The sequence below is a fragment of the Macrosteles quadrilineatus genome, unplaced genomic scaffold (assembly GCF_028750875.1).
Source record: "Macrosteles quadrilineatus isolate MER2022 unplaced genomic scaffold, UCM_ALF_1.0 Scaffold_7__1_contigs__length_78375512, whole genome shotgun sequence".
NCBI lineage: Eukaryota > Metazoa > Arthropoda > Insecta > Hemiptera > Cicadellidae > Macrosteles > Macrosteles quadrilineatus.
This window is the reverse complement of record NW_026542600.1, coordinates 64,279,222-64,298,694: the sequence shown is the minus strand read 5'-3', so window position 1 is coordinate 64,298,694 and position 19,473 is coordinate 64,279,222. Positions and strand designations below refer to the sequence as shown.

Below are 19,473 nucleotides of genomic sequence, written 5' to 3'. Positions count from 1 at the left end.
TGAAGTTGGAAGTTGATGATCCAAAGATCCAGTGTCTAGTCCAGTCAAAGAAATACTCGAAACTTCCCTTGTTGTTGATTCTCACACCTAAGTGTTAACTTAACTGGAATTGAATATTGTTCTACTGAACCACAATTGTTTTAAGTGTATATTTATGTTAACGTTGTAAGTTTTAAAGATGTATATTCAAGTTCGTACAGTAGATGCTAAAACTAAAATAACTGTCGACATATCTAAAGTTGCACCTGTGAGTGAGTTGAAGAAACAACTAGAAAGTCATTTTGGGATAAAACCGGAAAACCAGCGTTTATTTTTCCGAGGAAAGCAGGTCAGTCAGTCATCTTGTACCTTTAAGCTAGGCCTATCCATAGTCTCAATAACCGCCATGTAGGCTAGGTCAGAGCAAAACCTAATTATTATTTTGCTAGCCTATGACAGGATTTATGGAATGTTGGTTGTTCAATAGCCTACTAGTGTCAAGAAAGTTCAACTGATATTAGGTGATACTTCTCGTGCCAATGAGGCTAGGCACTAACCTTTAGTTAGCTGGCTATTGTATTCGGACCTGCTTACACCGACTACGAGACCTCTTTAAACCACTTGCCTGCCTAGGCCTAGAACTAAGTATTATCTCTAGCCTATATTGGTGCAGGGCGAGAAAAGGATCATACTGCTTTTACTGTTGTTTCCATAGTAACTTATCAAACTGGCCTACCAATCCTTTACCAACCAATGTATTAATTGCCCTAATTTTAGAAATTGTGTAAAGTCAGTGACTTTGTTCTGCAGCCGAGGTATACATGGCTTTTGGTGGTGAAGTTTCATTAGTGTTATTAGCCTATCCGATAACCGAACAAAGGTTGATTACGTTATGTAGGCCTAATCAAATTACACATGCATGCCAGAGGATTCTACTTGCCACACCTAGGCCTAGCCTATTTGTAACTGTATACCTAGTTACAAGTTATAGAACTTTTTACTTTCAAATTATTTTACAAACAGTTTTAACACAACTGCGTGGCCTCTACTAACACTATCCCAAGGATTCTACAATAAACTGAGTGATAAACAGTGTAGGCCTTACGTTTACTGTACAATGAGTGTTGGGAATAAGGTAGCCTATAGGGTAGGCCTATAGGTAAAGTAGGTGAATTCAAGCCATCTACAAGAGGTTAAAATACCTTTTTCTGTGTAAGTAATCCTCAAGTCAGTTAAGATCTTATATTGCAACACCCTGGAGGAGTCTAGACCTTCACCCTATACCCGCCACCATGCTGTACCTAAAGAGAATTTGTATGACCATGCATTTTATCATGTTTTGTTTATGTTTGTGTGTGACTGAGGGTTAATTCAAAAATTGATTCGGAAGGCAACACTAAAAATTAATTTAAGTTTTTCAGTCTGTAAATTAAGGTCTCTATCCCCAAAGCAGAAAATTTAAATGTGTTTAAACTTTCTGCAACAGACTTGGAAAAATCATATAATTTTCTGTGGGCTTACAAGGTCCAAGTTGTGTGTAAATGAACCGCCTGTGTGATAGTTTTAATAAATATCCAGGTTATATTGTTTATCACCTAATAATATGTTACATGTTTTTGTTATAGCTTGAAAATGGGTACTCTCTTTTTGACTACAACATCAATGTCAATGATATGGTTCAAATCATGGAGAAAGTCACTGTTGAGGAAGCTTCTGCTTCAACTAAATCAGATAAAGAAAATGCTGCAACTGACCCGGAACCCTCAACATCTTCCTCAAATACTGCTGAAAAGGTATTCCTATTCATCAATTAGTTGGTGCTTGTCCTCTTGAAATCTGTTTGATCAAGAGGGTGGTCACTTCATATGAAGGTCGTCATTACACACAAAGTAGGCCTACATAAAAACACGAACACTTATAATTAATCAATCTTTTATGGTAACAGCTTGCCAGCTATGGAACTCTCTACCTAAGTTACCTTATCCAATAAAATCGTTAGAAAAATCTTTTCCGACTGACGGTGGTGCTAAAACGTTATTAAATCTTAACTGGATGACCGTGGCTTGGTGGGAGGGCATGCATTAGGCCTGGGTGTAATGGACGGTGATTGACTGTGTGTGTGGACGGTCGCAGAAACTGTTAACCCACTGGCGCTGACTTACGAGCATTACTCATACGGAAGCTGCAGGCCCGGCGGCTGACTTACCACCAGTGCCGCTCGTGTCACTGCTATGCAGCGCTTAATTTTTTTTTTATGCGCGCTAGTAATTTTTTTTATTATTACTATTTTTCTCCCTTTTTGTTTTTCCTTACTTTTTATGTTTATAAATATATTGTGCATATTGTTTTGCACAGTTACTTATTAATTTTTGTGAATAACAAACAAAGTTTTGTTGCCATGGAAACCAGATATCACCCAAAATCAGTTGTGGTAAGGTAAAACCAATTTTTTCTATGTTATTACTTATAAAAGTAATCAACTTGTGATTTTTCAACGCAGGGAATCAATTATTTAACTTTATAATAATAGTGTCATTTGGTGTTTGGATTAATTATGGAATTTGTAATTCAAGTTTACTTTAAAAAAATACTTTTTTACAATTGTTATTTTTATAATCTTTATAGGCCTAATTTTATTTTATTTTTTGAATTTTACACTGATTATCCAATTACTACTTTTTTGTAGACAATTTTACTGTGAGCAAAATGGCAAAAGAATTATTAATTTATTACCTAAGGTTTTCTTTTTCTATATATAAGAATTAGAGTAAAAGTCTACAAATTCGGTAAAATTAATTGCCGACAGAGAGTGCTGCAGGCAGTGCATTAATTCCTTCCCCAATGGGTTAAATTTACATGAAGGATTTTTTAAATTAAATAAGTAAATATAATTTTGTTGTCATTCCAGGAACCTGAGGAATGTGTAGAACGCAGCATTTACTTCAAGGTGAGGATTTTATATTTGTTGATTTGATATTAATGTTTTGACACATTCTGTATAACTATTATATGGTGTTTATTTATGCTTGTACATTTAAATTAATATTCTCCAAAAGAGACTTTGTGGTTGGATATTCAAATCAGTGCCCAACTTATCTTAGAGTTAACTTCTGTTAGTATTACAAGAAAAATAGTATCAATTTTGTTTAGTTATTATACTATACCCTTTTGTTTGTTAAGTGGTAAATGGCTAGACCTATTATGTGATAATTACATTTGTAGATTGTTGAAGAAAGTTGTAGTAAATGATAGGTTCGTAAAATATAATACTCATTTGGTGATACAAGCCCCATCAGATTTGCTAAATTAATGTGGTGGTAACATTTAACCTTGCTAAATTATAATATAATACTTTTCATCCAATAATTCTAAATAGTGTATCATTGTTAATATGAAACTGAACAAACCTCACATTAGCATAAACAAATTAAAAAAGAAATAGAAAAATTATCTTTTAATAATTGCCCTTTACTCCCTTGAAGAGTTGTCTCCTCATTATCTTAATGTGTTTATTTATTTGATGGCCATGTCTATATATTTTCATTTTTGCACATACTTTTGGTCTGTAACAACTCTATGTACTAGGTTTAGGCCATTCAGATCATTTGAACAAACTTATTCAAATCATCAGTGTGTAGAACATAAGTTAATTGATGAAAATTCCTTGAGGTATTCAGCGATATATTGGTTTTCAGCTCTAGTATGGTTCTATAATAATACTATTAAATAATTCAATAGGGTTTCTCTTTGTTGAAGACTCTTACATTTACCTTTTTCTATATTGAAATGTTATTTAATCAAGTATAACATTTATTTGTTGACCAATTTCTTTTGTAGGTACGAAACCATTGACAGTCAGATTAAAAGGTTTACATTTTAGAATTTTATTACGCTATAAAATTGCAATAATATGATGGAAATTTAACATTTTTATTTAAGTTATTGTTGTTGTGAGCCTGTAATAGGCTATTATATAGGTAAAACAAAAAAATAGCACATTGAAAAGTAAAAGTTTTTAATTGGAATTACAAACTCTTTGATAAAACACGAAACCATGTTATGTATAACTTGAAAGTTCTTGGGTTTGCCCTCTCAATTACAATTAAAGTTCAGTATTGTTTTCCTCTTTGTGCAAGATGGCAAGATGATTTTGGTAACAGTTTAAAACAACATGTTACGTTAATTGCATTTAGTATTAAGTTGGTAGTGAACAATGAGTACAGTAAACGCATGTACAATAAATAGACCAGCAATCACATGTTGTAATTATGCAAGGTCAATCAACTCCCAATCATACCCTGTATATTTTTACAACTCATAACTTAAAACTAAAGATCTGCATTATTTGCCCTAAAGTTATTCTAGGCCGTAGTTTTAAAGTGCTTTCCCTACTTCTTAATTCACATTAGTGTTGTTAAGTTATATTCTGGTTTACTTGTTTTAATGTCACTTAATAATACATTTTATGATAGGTCGGAGAGTACGTAGATACCAGAGACGAAACTTATGGTGCATGGTTCGAAGGAAAGATTTCCAGAATTATTAAGGATAACAACTATGAAGAAAATAAAATAAAATTTTCTTCTGACGAAGCCACTGGCTACCCACATGATGGCTATTTTTATGAAGTTGAATTTCTGGCTGAGTAAGTATCAATTAGAAGTGCATATTAAGTGTGTGTACATATAAAATCAATTAACCTTTGGTCAGTACACTGCTTAGATTAGTTAGGTTTTTTTCATGTTTCGTGTATAAATTTATTCTATGAATGTTGTCAGCGTGTTATCCTAAGATTTTTTAAATACACAAATAGCCTACCTAAACATTCATCTGTCATAAATAATTATTAAAAAGAGTCCTCGTCTTACCTTTCTTCAATAAAGTATTTTTGTAATGGCTTTGAGTTTTTATAGAAACTAGACAAATGTTATGTGAATGGTATTTGTGAATCTGTTTTCACTGATTACAAAATCCAAAAATAACATTCCAATAAAAACACATAAAATACTCCACTTCCTTCCAAAACACTCCTTGATTCAATTTTCCCATGTTCCAGAGGAGAACCTGTTGAAACATCAGTTTTTCGTCTGAAAGATGTTCGACCTCGAGCCAGAGAGGAAGCCCCCTTCAAGGAGTGTAAAGTGGGTCAAAAAGTCCTCGCTAATTACAATGTGGAGGAACCTCATAGAAGAGGATTTTGGTACGAGTCTATCATAACCTTCATGACGCAGACAAAATGGAAACATGATAATGTGATGCATGCAACTGTATTAGTAGGAGATGTTCCTATGAGTGATTGCAAACTTCAATATCCCAATGAACTTTTAAAAATCGCTGAAACTAAACCTCTGGCAGAAAGAGAACCCATACCTGAAGAAGAACCTCCTATTCGTGAAACAGGTTGGTAATTTTTTCGAATCATGCATGTAATAAATTTTACAATAGGCCTAGATTTATTTTAAACAAAAAGTAAAATGTCTAAAATTAACAAAAAATAAATATTATGATTATAAAACATCATATTTTAAGTAACTAAACATGATTAGTATGATGGTACAATTTACCTCCTCATGTAATCCAACTTGTAGTAGTCAGTTGACCTACATGTTTTGCTGTCAATGCAGCATTGATAGGGTAGCAAAAACATAGTTGATATCATTGTCACACACTCACAAATAAAAAAACTATGAAACCAAACTAGTTATGGTCAAAATCAGAAATTTCGAATCTCTAAACCGAAACCTTTGGCAAAACTTAAATCAAATCCCGAATCTTGATTCTCAAAACCTAGACGCGAATCTTTTTTACTTAGCTGGTTACAAGGGTTAAGGTTACAAAAAAATACAGGTAATAATAAAATGTTAAGTATGCAATCAAATTGAAAGAGAAATTGAAACTGAAAAACCCAAAACAACATAAATTTTTATAACATTAAAATAAATTAAGCTCCTGACACCAACAAGTGGTTTAGTGGTCAATATTTATTTGTGTTAAATATCGCTATGAAACTGAGTTGTATGTTGTTCCAGTTAAAGTATTTATGATGCCTTTTGAAGTTCAGAATCAGAATACAATTTACTGTTTGCATAACTGTTAATGGTGATCTGTTTGATCTATTGCTTGTGTACCAGCCTGTGTGGAAAGTGGAAACAGTGTTAGACACAATAATAATTACACAAAATATGTCAGCAAATTCAAGAATATTACTACCAAAATCTTCAATTTAGAAACTTTTGAATCTCGAAACTTGGTGATCGAATCTTGAAACCGAAACTTTTCCAAAGTTTTGGTGGTTTTGAGGTTTGAGATTCGGTTTTGAAACATCACTAAACCAAACATTTAATACTGATGATAGGTCTGATGAGCGAGTACTTACTCACTGACTCGCTGAGCCTTTTACCCTTTTTTAGTAATTACAATTTTTATTTTGAATTAGGATGCCTGTTAATGTGGGATCTCTAAACATTTTTTATTAGAACTTTTTTGCATTTTAGTTCCTTTACGTATCTTGAGCAAATGTTTTTTTAGATATTTAAAGTTTTTATTCTTTTAGAAATTCCACACGATTGTAAACATTGCAACAACAACCCTCGTCGCAATTGTAAGGAATGTGGTTGCTGTGTATGTGGATTAAAAACTGATGAAAGCAAACAAATATTGTGTGACGAATGTGACTCTGCATACCACATCTGGTGCTTGAAACCACCTCTTGAAGCTATTCCTGATACAAATGAATGGTAAATTGCTATTTTATAGAAATTTCAGAACTACTATCACAATTTTATCTATACAGTTACAGTCTAACCTTGATATAACGAACCTCTATGTAACAAATTCCTTGATGTAAGAAATCGTTTTAAATCCCCTAGAAATCTCTATAAGACACCTTGTACATTTTACCTCTACATAATGAACAAACACATCAACAACCTTGATTTAATGAATTTCTGTCGATCCCAACTAAAATAAGTCACCTCAATAAAACAAATTTATCATTGTGAGAACCTCTATATAGCGAAATTAACCTCTTCTCGACGAGTGTGCAAGAAAAGAAACGCCTCATAACAAATTGTCTACGTCTTTCCCACAATATAACAAACCTTTGAAATATATCGACAATCGTCTGCTTCGCTTTACACACCTGTCTGTATGGCCCTATGTCTCAACTGATTTCATTAGCAAGGGACTGATGACGACAGTGAAGAAAGATGAGGATATTTTGGTAGCAGTGACTAGTCGTAAAGCTACCAGGTTAGATTTAAAAATAATAATCAACTACATATGCTAATGATCTTTTTGGATTTAAGATTAACAAACTTGAGATAAATGAGATAAGAGCAGCAATTAATCGCTACTAAACTGCCAACTGCCTTAATTTTTTTTTCTAAATGAGATAGTGGTGGGATAAATAAAATATTTTTGGAGTGATTTAGATTATCATAATAAGTCTTTATACATTTTAATCTCTGCAGCAATTTATTTTTCTTTACTCTTTGGCAGGTATTGCAGTAATTGTAAAAACGATGAAAACGAGATTGTTGGAGCCGGAGGAAAATTGAAGGAGTCAAAGAAAAAGGCCAAGATGGCCTCAAAACAGAATAACACTACTCGTGACTGGGGTAAAGGTATGGCTTGTGTCGGACGAACAAAAGTGTGCACTATAGTTCCGCATGATCACTTTGGACCTGTGCCTGGGATTGAAGTGGGGACATGTTGGAAGTTCAGAATCCAGGTAAGCAGTAGGCTAATCTTCAGAGCTATTATGTTGTATTATGTATTATAACATGTCCAACTTTGACAGCATTAATTTAACAACAAATATTGACATGGGAATTTCTCTCAATCCTGTGTTATTTGAGGGATTATTGCGGACATTTACCATCACAATTTGTACAAATTAAGTTTTTCAAGATTTATAATCTGATCCTGTCCACAGTTGAGAAAGTACCTAAATCATAACAAGATTAGTATTAAAATGTGGCTGCACAAGATGGTGGCTAAGGCCAGACAGAGGTCACTTGTCTGTCTGGCAAATGACCGCTCGTTCAATAAAGTGTCTGCAATAATCTCTCAAATGACATAAACTTACCATCATCAACAATGATCCATTATGTCTGTGAATGCTAGTTGGAATCCACAATCCTCCAATTTTTCAACACAAACCGAGAAAATTACTTAATTTTGTAACATTTGTCAAATGCTGATTTCCAAAGTGAAGGTGAAGTAGCGATTTGAAATTAAATTACATTAAAATATTTTTTTTTTTATTGCAGGCCTCTGAGGCTGGAGTACACAGGCCTCATGTTGCTGGGATTCACGGGCGCGAGAACATTGGAGCGTTCAGTGTGGTCCTTAGCGGAGGCTACGAAGATGACATTGACAACGGAGATGAGTTCCTGTATACAGGCTCTGGGGGTCGAGACCTGACTGGCAATAAACGTACCAACGCCCAAGGGTTTGACCAAACTCTCACCCGTTTTAACAAGTAAATATATGTCCAATACAGTGTGATAATTACAACAAGAAATCGTGCAAGACAAGTGTCAAAACATTCATATGATTGTCATTGTGTCGTCACCGAAAAATAATCAAAATACTGCGTTACGATGAATTGGAAACAAGATGTGTAGGGTATATACACTATCGACACATTAGACATCTGAAAAAAGTGCAGTTGAGCGTAATACTAACAATCAAAGTTAATGCCAAACACTAAATGTTATCCTTGTGTTTGTTTTTTTTTTCTCAAGTTTTTGACCTTAGCCTACTCAAAAATATTTGTGATCCGAAGACGTATAATGCAATACCAAACTACTTAAGTTCTCGTTAAGTAGTTTATTGGTTGTTCACTTGCTTGTGCTTTACGATCCATCTATAACGAAACAAAAACAAAGCAGAAAATAACTACCGAGTTCAAATAAAAGTAAATTGCGTTTAAAACTCTTGTTACTTGGTTGTGACACATAGATCAGCTTAAACCATAAAATCAATGCTACAACTACAGTAACTGTTCAATAGTTTTGGCTACTTGGATCATTAGTAATGTTTTAATTTTTGAATCTGAGTTATTTTTAGTTCTTTAAATGGGTTTTAATGTACTAGTAGGTATAAATAAGTAAGTTTTGCTTATTAAGCGACAAGTTTTGTCTTTGAAATTTCAAATTTCTAACCTGTAAAACCTAGGATTTTGTCTTTGAATTTTATTTTGATCAGACCCTGGACACCCTGAAATTGCATGAATGTTAACATGCTTTATTTGATGTGTTTGCTTCATTCTTATGTTGGGTATAACCATTGACAATATAAACAAAATAGACTTCCCATATGATATAAAAGTTTGAAGCCATGAAAATAGATTAAGTTCAGGACCATCTCACCAGAATTTACTTGGTGTATTGGTTTGAGTAATAACTAAAACCAATGCAGTATCATAGCAAACAGCTGATTGATTTATCACTTAACACAGAATATTGTCATTAGTTGGTCTATCTCAACAGATTGCACCACGATTTTTGGCTTCAAATTTTTACATTACATGGGAAGTCTATTCTGTGTATACTCAATGGTATAACTTAAAAAAATATACTTGAGAATTGATAAATTTTGGTATCTTTACATCACTAATTATTGAATAAAACTAGTCTTAAAAAGTCTGGAAATAGTGTTGAATTTTAAAATGGAAATAAACTAGACACCCTCGTTAATAACAGTTTTCACATTAAAGCTTCATTTTTAAAATCAACAAATTAAAAATAATAATGTTTACACATACCTATGTCGATCTCACAGTCCAAAAGTTAAGTGCATTATTTGTATTCACAGAGCTATCGCAATGAACTGCAATGTTCCATTGAGTGAGAAAGGGGGTGAGGCTAAAGACTGGCGGGGTGGGAAACCCATACGAGTACTCCGCAACTACAAACTAGCCAAACATTCCAAGTACGCACCTGAGGATGGGAACAGGTAAGACCTACATATGATCTGTTACAACTCTTTTTGATACAGAAAAAAATTTTAATATACCATGTTTTTCTATTCCATTTGTAAACAACCATTCTGTGGTATTTGGTTGGTTAGAAACAAACCGAAAAGCTTAATGATTCTTCATCCTCTTTGTTATTTATCAGCTATTATATTCCTATAAAAATCCGGCAAAGTACAAAAGTATCTAGATTCTGGAATACAATATCAAATAAGTCCTAGCCATATGAGTAATTAGCTACCTAAACATTTTGTGGAAGCGAGGAAAGACATATTAATGATTTGTTGTTTTGACCAATTGTGAAAACTGTATAAAATTAATGACCTGTCAATTATTTTAACTAGGTATGATGGGATCTACAAAGTTGTAAAGTATTACCCAGAAAAAGGGAAATCAGGATTCAATGTCTGGCGTTACCTGTTCAGAAGGGATGACCCGGCTCCTGCACCCTGGACCAAAGAAGGAAAGAAAAGAATTGAAAGTTTGGGTTTGGAGATGGAGGTAAAAAAACATATACATAAGGCTTGATTTTACCTACATAATCCAAAGTTTTGTCTGTATATATAATTGTTTCCTTTCCTCTATTTTATCCATTCAGAAGCAAAACTTGCATTTTATTTTATGTGAGTGTTGAATTTGAAAAACCGTTTACAGTAGACACCCTTTTAACCGACCTCGCATTAACCGATAATCGGATTATCGACCCTCAATCATAAAATATTACAATTTGTTTTAACCGAACTTGCTTTGAGAGCAGTTTGGTTTAACCGCCGAATTTCTAGGAATCTCGGCATTTCCACTCCCACGCTCGGCAATGGGAACCATTAGCTTATCTCCACAGGATGTGACTAAGAATAAGTTATTTTGTATTTATCCCAAAAAAAACTTATGTTTTTGAAAACAGCTGCAATTTTTGTAATATAATTTAGAATTATCTTATCGCTAGAGTAAACAAACAATGCAAATTGTAGAGAGGGCAGGCGAGGGGGGTTAACGACTCCAAGGTCAAGATAGTTTTTGTGACTCGAGTCTCCAGTGAGAGGCTATAAATAACCATTCTGTCTCGTAGCAAAATGGTTGCTTGTATCTTTAATTTTGAAAAAAAGTTCTATACTGTATTATGATAGATTTGAAAAGCATCAATTAATATCACAGTACTAAAGTTATTAAAATAAGATTTTTTATTGACTAATTCAATACAAAAAAAGGAGATAAGTGTAGTTTATTTTATAAACAATGCAAGTACGACTTCAAAATAATGATTATATATTTCCAAATGATGATGTTTTAGGGATTGCCCGGTTTAAACAAACCTTTTGAGTTATCCGACCTAGATCCGGTCCCATTCCCCGGTTAAGAGGGGGTCTACTATACCTAACTTTGCTTCCAATCACCTTTATATTATAATTTGGACGTCGAGACACTGACTCATATAATTGGATGTTTCGACATTTGGTCATCGTGCAATACTCCCAAACATAGCGCAATTGTAAGCCGCTAGGCTTGTCTCATTATTTTCATGGTTTGACTTGGTAAAAACTATTTTTGCCTATGATAGTGAATTTAAAGTAATTAATTAATGTTGGCTGTACTTCTAACAGTATCCAGAAGGATATTTGGAAGCATTAGCTACCAATCAGAAAAAAGAAGATGCAGATGAATCGGAGACACCAAAGTCCAAGGGAAAGGGCAAGAAAAGGGTTTTGGAAGAGAGCACCAATACTCAACCCAAAGCTAATGTGAAGAAAGCCAAAGTCCTTAAATATGAGTTGGAAAAGAATGTAGCCTGTGCCATTGAAAAAGATACTGGTAATAACAAACTGTGGGAAGACTGTAAAACCGCTCTGGACTCTGGGAAACCGGTATGTACATGTAGTCAAAGACAAAAGCATTTTCCTTGTAGAAATATTTCATACACTTAAATATTGCAGTGTAATGTTGACCTAGTTCTATATTACTATAGAGTTGAATTCATTATTTCAATGTTAGATGCATCCGATATAGGATATTACAGACTTATTTATGGTGGTCCAATATTTACCAACTTGAAGGCCCATAAAAAACTATCAGAGATAAATTATTGTAACTCAGCTATACATTAACTGACTGAAAGAGCAATGAAGATTCTAACAGTCAAATGGCCAGTCTTCCTACCTTTCTCCAGAAATTTCACTTGTCTTTTTACTTTTTGATCTTTTATAAAATATTATTACCGTAGTGATCTTAGTAAGGTCTGACACCACTATTCTTGTCGTTTTAGTTGCTATGAACCTGTTTAAATTGCCATTAAACAGAGCAGGTGGAATTTCGAGTAAGCTCAAGTTTAGAGTATAGAGGCACATCTGTATAACCTAGAAGTGTTGTCATTAATAGGACAATGGGGTTTCAAAATCAATCAATGTAAGGATAATCTTGTTATTAATAATGTGATTTTATATTGTTTCAGAAATTTCTGTCCAAGGTTGAAGAAACATTTACTTGCATCTGTTGTACGGAACTTGTTTACAAGCCTGTCACTACTGATTGCTCACACAACTTTTGTCTGGTAAGTTTTGTTGTAAATTTGTTGAGTTTCAATATTTATTCTATTTAGTTCTAGTGTTAATATTGTCACTTTAGTTTTATTCCTGTATTTTCAATATGAAAGGTGATTTTTAACAACTTAGTTTTAGCGAATTTCCTTATAGCGGAGGAGATATTAGGCCTACTAGTCGAGTAGATATAATAGGCACTTAAAATAGAACAAACTCTAACAAAAGGGTTTTCAACGTTTTTGGTAGTAACAGGTGTAGTAAGCGCCAAAAAAAGTCTACCAAAATCGGACAACCGGAAGACAGTTTTTTCCAAGATAGCCGCCGTGGGGCCCTCAAATATACAAGATGACTGTAATTATGTTGATTATTAGTTCATGATTGACCGATTTCCACAAAAACTGGTAAATATGTGTAAAACTACCTTAATTTAACATTAAATTATTTTTATTTCGAAATTTGTCTTTATTTAAGGAGATATATCCCCAATTATAAATAACTACCAAAACACTTTATAGTCTTAAACAATTTGTCAAAGTATTGACTTTTATTTTAACTATGGCTTACTTATTGGGTGTTATTAGAATTAGGCACTGGAATTGAGTAAGTACTACTTTAAATATTGGCGGTGGTCCCAAGTCAATATCTAAAAAAATATGAAAAAATTGCATTTGGTTTTTTTTTTCAAAATTTGTCCAATGTTGGGAATATCTGCCATTTTAATCGTGATTTTAGAAGTTTTTCCGTGGACCGATTTTTGGCAAATAAAACTATAAGACGTTTTCTTGCAATTGTTTTAAGGTCATATCTTATATTTCTCTGACTAATAAGAAATCAATTTTTGCTTATTCTCTTTAATATTAACCTCTTGACTCTTGAGTAAGCTAGGTCATGCTACTTTCCCCAGCCCGGGTATGTTTTGCTAATTTTCAGAACTTTTTTTCTGTAACAAATTGACACAGTACCAAAAAGTACCAAAAACCGTTGAAAAACCTTTTGTTAGAATTTGTTCTATCTTGGAGGTTTTTGGGCTAAATCTACCCGTCTATACAGTCGGTGGCCCAGCAAGACCTAGACCCGGGACCGGTTTACTTATTATTTTGATGCCCCCAGAGGCCGAATCACTACCGGTATTCATTAGTATTTTCCATGTATTATGTGTCCGATAATACATTAAGTAGGACGATAAGATTTTGATGAAATTCGGCATGAATGTGTGGGGAGGGTCCACTTGAATGAGTTCTTGAACCAGCAAGATTCGGTCATAAGAATGGGGGTGTTATGAGGTTTTGAAATTGTTCTAAAACTGTTTTGTTTTTCAAGTTTTTACCCTTAAAGAATCAAAATGCAATGTGTGGAGCTCAAAAAACAAATAATTTTATATGTTGAGGCGTTGTAGGATTAAAGGTTACGGAGGAAAATCAAATAAAACTTGACATATAAAAATACCATTTCATTCTCATGGGAAAAAAGTAATTTTAGTTTGCTCGCTTATGGATATATTTTGATAAAATTTAGAGAATTTATTTATTTCATACAATAAAAAAAACAAAAAAACACCTTTTCCATTCCCTGTATCAGCAAACCTAAGTACTTGTTAAATCTAATGTTATATTTAAATTTAAATATGAAATAATTTGACAATTTTAAAGAATTATGTTTGCAAAAATCCAATCAGAAAAATGGAAATTTGCTAACTTACAACACACAACCTTAAATATCTATCAGTGTCGGGGAAAATTATCTATGAAGTGGCATATAGATCTGGAATATCCAATCCAAAATATCTGCGTCATTAACAATAAATAATGTATTCAAATCAAAGACTTAACTAGAATAAAGGGATAGCAACTACTGGCTCACCTTATAAACAGTTCATATAGGCCCTAGTATACCCTAAAGATATGGAACAATCAATATTTCACCCCCTAGGAGACTTCTTACAAGTAGAACTGTATTATTGGCCTATCTGGACTTTTTCCTGAGGTAAGCTAGCTGTTTTCTCTTGACTCCAACAGTCAAAACCCTGGCCTACTGTCACTGTGATGCGTTTCCTTAAACGAAACAAATATAAAACAATACACTCTTTGTCTCCATCGTGTCTATGGTTGCAGATTTGAGATGTGTAATTGTCTATTCTCCCTCTGTATGTCTAATAAACAAGGAGGGTTGTTAAAAAGCGAAGCACTCCAACAATGGGTCAGCAAAACAATTAACTAGTGCTGATTATATTTATTTATGTCATAGGACTGCCTGAAGAGGTCCTTCAACGCTGATGTGCAAACGTGCCCTACTTGTCGGAATCCACTGGAGAAACAGATCTTAAACAATGTAAATTCATCGCTTCAAGATGTGCTCGACATTCTCTTTCCCGGTTATACTAAATCTCGTTAGTTCAATCCTAAACAGACTTTTGCTTTCAGTTTAACAGGTGCCATGAACATGATATAATGAATAATAGATATAATACATTGCACATTGTGCTAAGATAACGTTTACTATGCAATACTCAAGCTGTTTTTAAACTTATGTACATTCCAATCTTCCTAATTGTGCCTTAATATTAATATAGTACATAAACACATGAAAGAAATGTTCCGTTCCAAGCACTGGAAATGTCTTAAGGGGGGGGTCTTGTGGAATAACAGTGAACAAGTTGTCTGTGTTAGTTTTATTTTACTAGTACAATGGTTTGAAAAGGATAACCTGAAAAAGGGGACAACTCAGTTTAGGTCAAATGTATTAGCTATAGAAATCTACTGATTTTTTATTCAAGCTTTAAAATAAGTTATTTATCATACCGCATTGCTTGTATTTACTTAACCTAATTTTTGAAAATGAAATTGGTTGTAATTTAACATATTTATTATATCTATGACTCATTAAGTTATTTGTAGTCAAAAATATACATACATGATGGCAGTTCAGTAAATTTTTTTGAAGGTTTGTGCAGGCACAATTTAAAATATTAATTAGATAGATAGATAGGATTATTGTTCTGTATTGGAAGTTAACCTCTATCTAAAAATATATAACTCGTTTTGAATCTTTGATATATTTTTTTAGTGGCACTTTATTTGACTTGCCCAAATATAGAATCTATCTATCTAGTAATGTTTAGTTATGTTTGACAAGAATTTGTAACCTCTTAAGAGTTATAGTCCAATTAAATTATTCATTGTCTATACCATGTGTGAAAATATAGATATGTTTTAAAAGTTTGTGTAACGACCGTTTAAAATACAAATTAGATAGATGGATAGGATTATTGTTCCGTGCTGGAAGTTAACCTCTATCTAAAAACATATAACTGAAACTCGTTTTGAATCTTTGATATATTTTGAGTGGCACTTATTTGACTTGCCTAAATATATTATCTATCTATCTAGTAATGTTAAGTTACGTTTGACAAGAATTTGTAACCTCATAAGAGTTATAGTCCAATTAAATTATTCATTGTCTATACCATGTGTGAAAATATAGATATGCTTTGAAAGTTTGTGTAAGGACCATTTAAAATACAAATTAGATAGATGGATAGAATTATTTTTCTATGCTGGAAGTTAGCCTCTATCTAAATGTATAACATTGTTTGGAATCTTCAATATATTTTGATTGGCCCATATTTGACTTGGCCAAATATAGTATCTATCTATCTAGTAATGTTAAGTTATGTTTGACAACAATTTGTAACCTCTTAAGTGTTAAAGAGTTCAATTAAATTATTCATTGTTTACTGGTTGTTTTTGTTGTTGCTCCATTCAATATGATCATTTACAAGATTGTGATTAGCCTGGATCAGGTAGTGCTGTTGTACAAGGCCAGTGAATGAGTACAGTACTGACAAGACAATGCTAAAAAATATTTTGGTATATATGATAATTTTCAATCGTTAATAGAGGTTCAAGTGGGATTCTGAGTGAAGAGTGGTTTAGATAAATATTGAGATTTGTAAGAGTTACTTTACTATCTGAGATTGAACATTTAAATTATATAACAGAATTACTTGTGCTTGTGTCTGAGTCCCAAAGTTAAGGTATATTTTTAGAATACTTAAGAAACAATTTCAAGAAGGTGTTTCAACAATTCTCTAACCATTAACCAGGCATCATTTTGTTATCAAAACATTCATGTTAACCCATTTCCCATATATTGGGTAATAATTATACCTACCAATGATACGCAGTCTGCATCCAAAACATTCGTGTAATCATTTTTTAGGGTAGAATACAATATAGGAGAAGGATTCCGAATTAAATGAAAGGGGAGGAAGGGGTGTTATATTGAGTGTGTGCCCACCTTGACTAATCATAAAATTAAATTCTATGATAATTAATCATCTATATGTAAAGGCACCAGTAATGCCACTCTAAAACATTGTTGAAAACGTTTTGTAAAAATTACTATTTTTGTGAGTATGTAAAGAACCTATATTCCTAGTCAGTCTTCTTCAATGGAGGGGTAGAACAGGACAAACGCTAGGCCAGCACTATAGAGTAAATCTCATCAGTCAAACCTTTGCAAATACATCACTTGAGATTGGAAACCTTATAAATTATTTGAAATTTTATTAAAATTTGTTAATTGTGAAAACCCCAAATACTGTTGTCTCAAAAGTTATCACTAATAAAACAAACAACTTTGTGTCCATACCCAAATTGGATGACTATTGCATCAACAACTGGATGCTTAATAGTCTTCTGCAATTAAAGTGGACATTAGACTTCCATGAGAAGAAAACAATTCTTATATAATAGTGACTCAATCTGATTTAAATTTATTTACTGTGTCTCTATTTTAAGAATTAAATTATAATTCCGATTTTCTATACATTAATTTAAAATGTATCTATTTGAAAATAAGCCTAAACATATTATCTCCTCAACAAATGCTCTTTTTGCCTTTATGTGATAACTGTATAAAAGGTCAGTTCAGAGAAACTACAATATGATGTAAAATGTTGTTTGCATTCTATAATACTACTCGTACTCACTGTTGGACCTTAAAGTGTTAGATATCAGCAATCATGGCCTAGAGCTGAGATAATGAGATAGATGATCATCACACCTCACTACACTGCAGTGTACAACCTGACTGTTGCCTAGGTCTCTACTCCAGATTAACCATGTAAGTATTTAAATTAATCTCATCTTGACTAATAATATAAATAATTAGGATCAATAGAATGATTGTTATAAAATATTTTTGTATTAACTATGTAGAAAATGAAAAAAAATATCTTCTTTTAAGGATAGTAACTTTTCTGTATTTTAGTGAATCTCCCATTTAGGTAAGAAGCTATTATCATGCGGTGGCTTGATAACATTTTGGACCTGAGTCCGAATTGCATTTATTTTTTTCTCTACTGTATTCATAATATGTGGAGAAAGAATTGTTTTTGTCAAAATTTTTGAGTTTGAGTTTTGAATAAAAATATTTTGAATTGATGTCTGTATGTGTGGATGTGTATAGAGCAACAGACTACACTCGTGGTTCGATTTTGACATAATTTGGTATGTGGGTACTAATCCATGGTATCTTAGGCAGTTTTCAATATGTAAAAAATTTTAATGGTGATTTTCTCTTAAAAACTTATAAAATGACGAAAAAATCAGATTTTAACATAAACGGATCAAATGATTTTAGTATGTTTATAAATATCTATTATAATATGGTCCTTTTAACCACAACCAATTAACAATGGTACAAACCCCAATGCTGTAAAAATTATGGTTCAAAGTTATTGCAATATTTGTGATTAATAACCCCTCTAATTATCTCGCCCTGTTGCGTTTCTACCTTGCTTTACAAAATTTGTTTGACAATTGTCAAAAACCAACTAACACAATATTTAGAAAATAATAATCTAATCATCCCCTCTCAATTTGGATTTCAGCCTAATCTTAATACTCAAAAATCAGTTACCAATATGATCAACAATATTGCTGGAGCACAGCAGACTGTGGGAGTGCTATGTGACTTTTCCAAGGCCTTTGACTGTGTTAATCACAGAATACTTTCTAGAAAAAATAATTAGACATGGGATACACACAGCATTACAATCACAATGGTTCACTCCTTATCTGAAAACCCATAAACAAAGGATAATAATAAACAAATTACAAAACTGTATTAGTGTCAGATTGGGAGGATGTTCCATTTGGAGTGCCTCAAGGATCAATTCTTGGACCATGTTTATTAGATTTATTTGTAAACGACCTTGGAAGTGTATTTAAGGTGCCAATATTTCAGTATTCAGATGACAGAAATAATTTGCAAAGAGAAAAAATATGTTTACATTCACCACACCATCACCAGAGAGCTTTATTCTCTTGAGGACTGGTTTACTTTCTACAGCCTCTCCATGAATGTATCCAAAAGACAGCTGATACAATTCTCTGCCTCCAATATAAAGACGAGATGAGAGTTGACCATATGAATTCAAACTCAAATGTAATATAGTTTCTCAAAATTCAGTTTGTTATTTAGGAATAAAAATAGACTCACATTTAAAAATTTATCAAAAAAGCTTACTTTTGCTGTATCTGTTTTTCAAGTAATTAGAGATCCAACAAATTTTGATACACAAATTGCAGTATTCATATTATGATTATTTCCTTTCAATTAAAAAATGCCTGTAAAGACTTTTTATGGGGATCGTCTAGTGAAAGCAAAAGTGTTTATTTTAAAAAAAGCGATTATAACATTTTTTGTTCTGAGTGTGAAAATGGGAAGAACAACAAATTTTTACCCCATAAAACCATGATCCTGTAGTCCATCTTGCTGGTTCCCTCTAGAATTAATGTAGGTTTACACTTACATGTCATCAAATCCTATCGATTTTACTCAAGTTATCAAACCAACGGACACATAAATAGATTTATACTGTTTATAGTAAAATAAAAAAGTAAATGGGTTCTGAGTCTTGAAAGACCATACCTCCCATGGGACCAACGCTGCTGTAATAGCATTCCCTTTATG

The 19,473-nt window shown here is 32.8% G+C and overlaps 1 protein-coding gene across 1 annotated transcript; it reads left to right on the top strand.

Annotated features, from left to right (window-relative positions):
* Positions 1 to 31: 31 nt before the first annotated feature.
* Positions 32 to 16,228, top strand: LOC128998637 (E3 ubiquitin-protein ligase UHRF1-like). Its single transcript, XM_054424859.1, has 13 exons — positions 32 to 328; positions 1,605 to 1,772; positions 2,888 to 2,926; positions 4,452 to 4,624; positions 5,036 to 5,379; positions 6,533 to 6,716; positions 7,480 to 7,711; positions 8,253 to 8,464; positions 9,802 to 9,942; positions 10,306 to 10,462; positions 11,563 to 11,823; positions 12,408 to 12,506; positions 14,740 to 16,228. Exons 1-13 carry the CDS (start codon positions 179 to 181, stop codon positions 14,884 to 14,886), a joined length of 2,307 nt encoding a protein of 768 aa, XP_054280834.1. The 5' UTR covers positions 32 to 178; the 3' UTR covers positions 14,887 to 16,228.
* The last annotated feature ends 3,245 nt before the right edge of the window (positions 16,229 to 19,473 follow it).

Bases quoted from the DNA above. Each gene is read 5' to 3' on its own strand.
- LOC128998637 (XM_054424859.1), top strand. From the start codon at position 179: ATGTATATTCAAGTTCGTACAGTAGATGCTAAAACTAAAATAACTGTC. The intron at 5,380-6,532 runs GTTGGTAATTTT...TTATTCTTTTAG, and splicing joins ACCTCCTATTCGTGAAACAG to AAATTCCACACGATTGTAAA. The intron at 7,712-8,252 runs GTAAGCAGTAGG...TTTTTATTGCAG, and splicing joins GTTGGAAGTTCAGAATCCAG to GCCTCTGAGGCTGGAGTACA.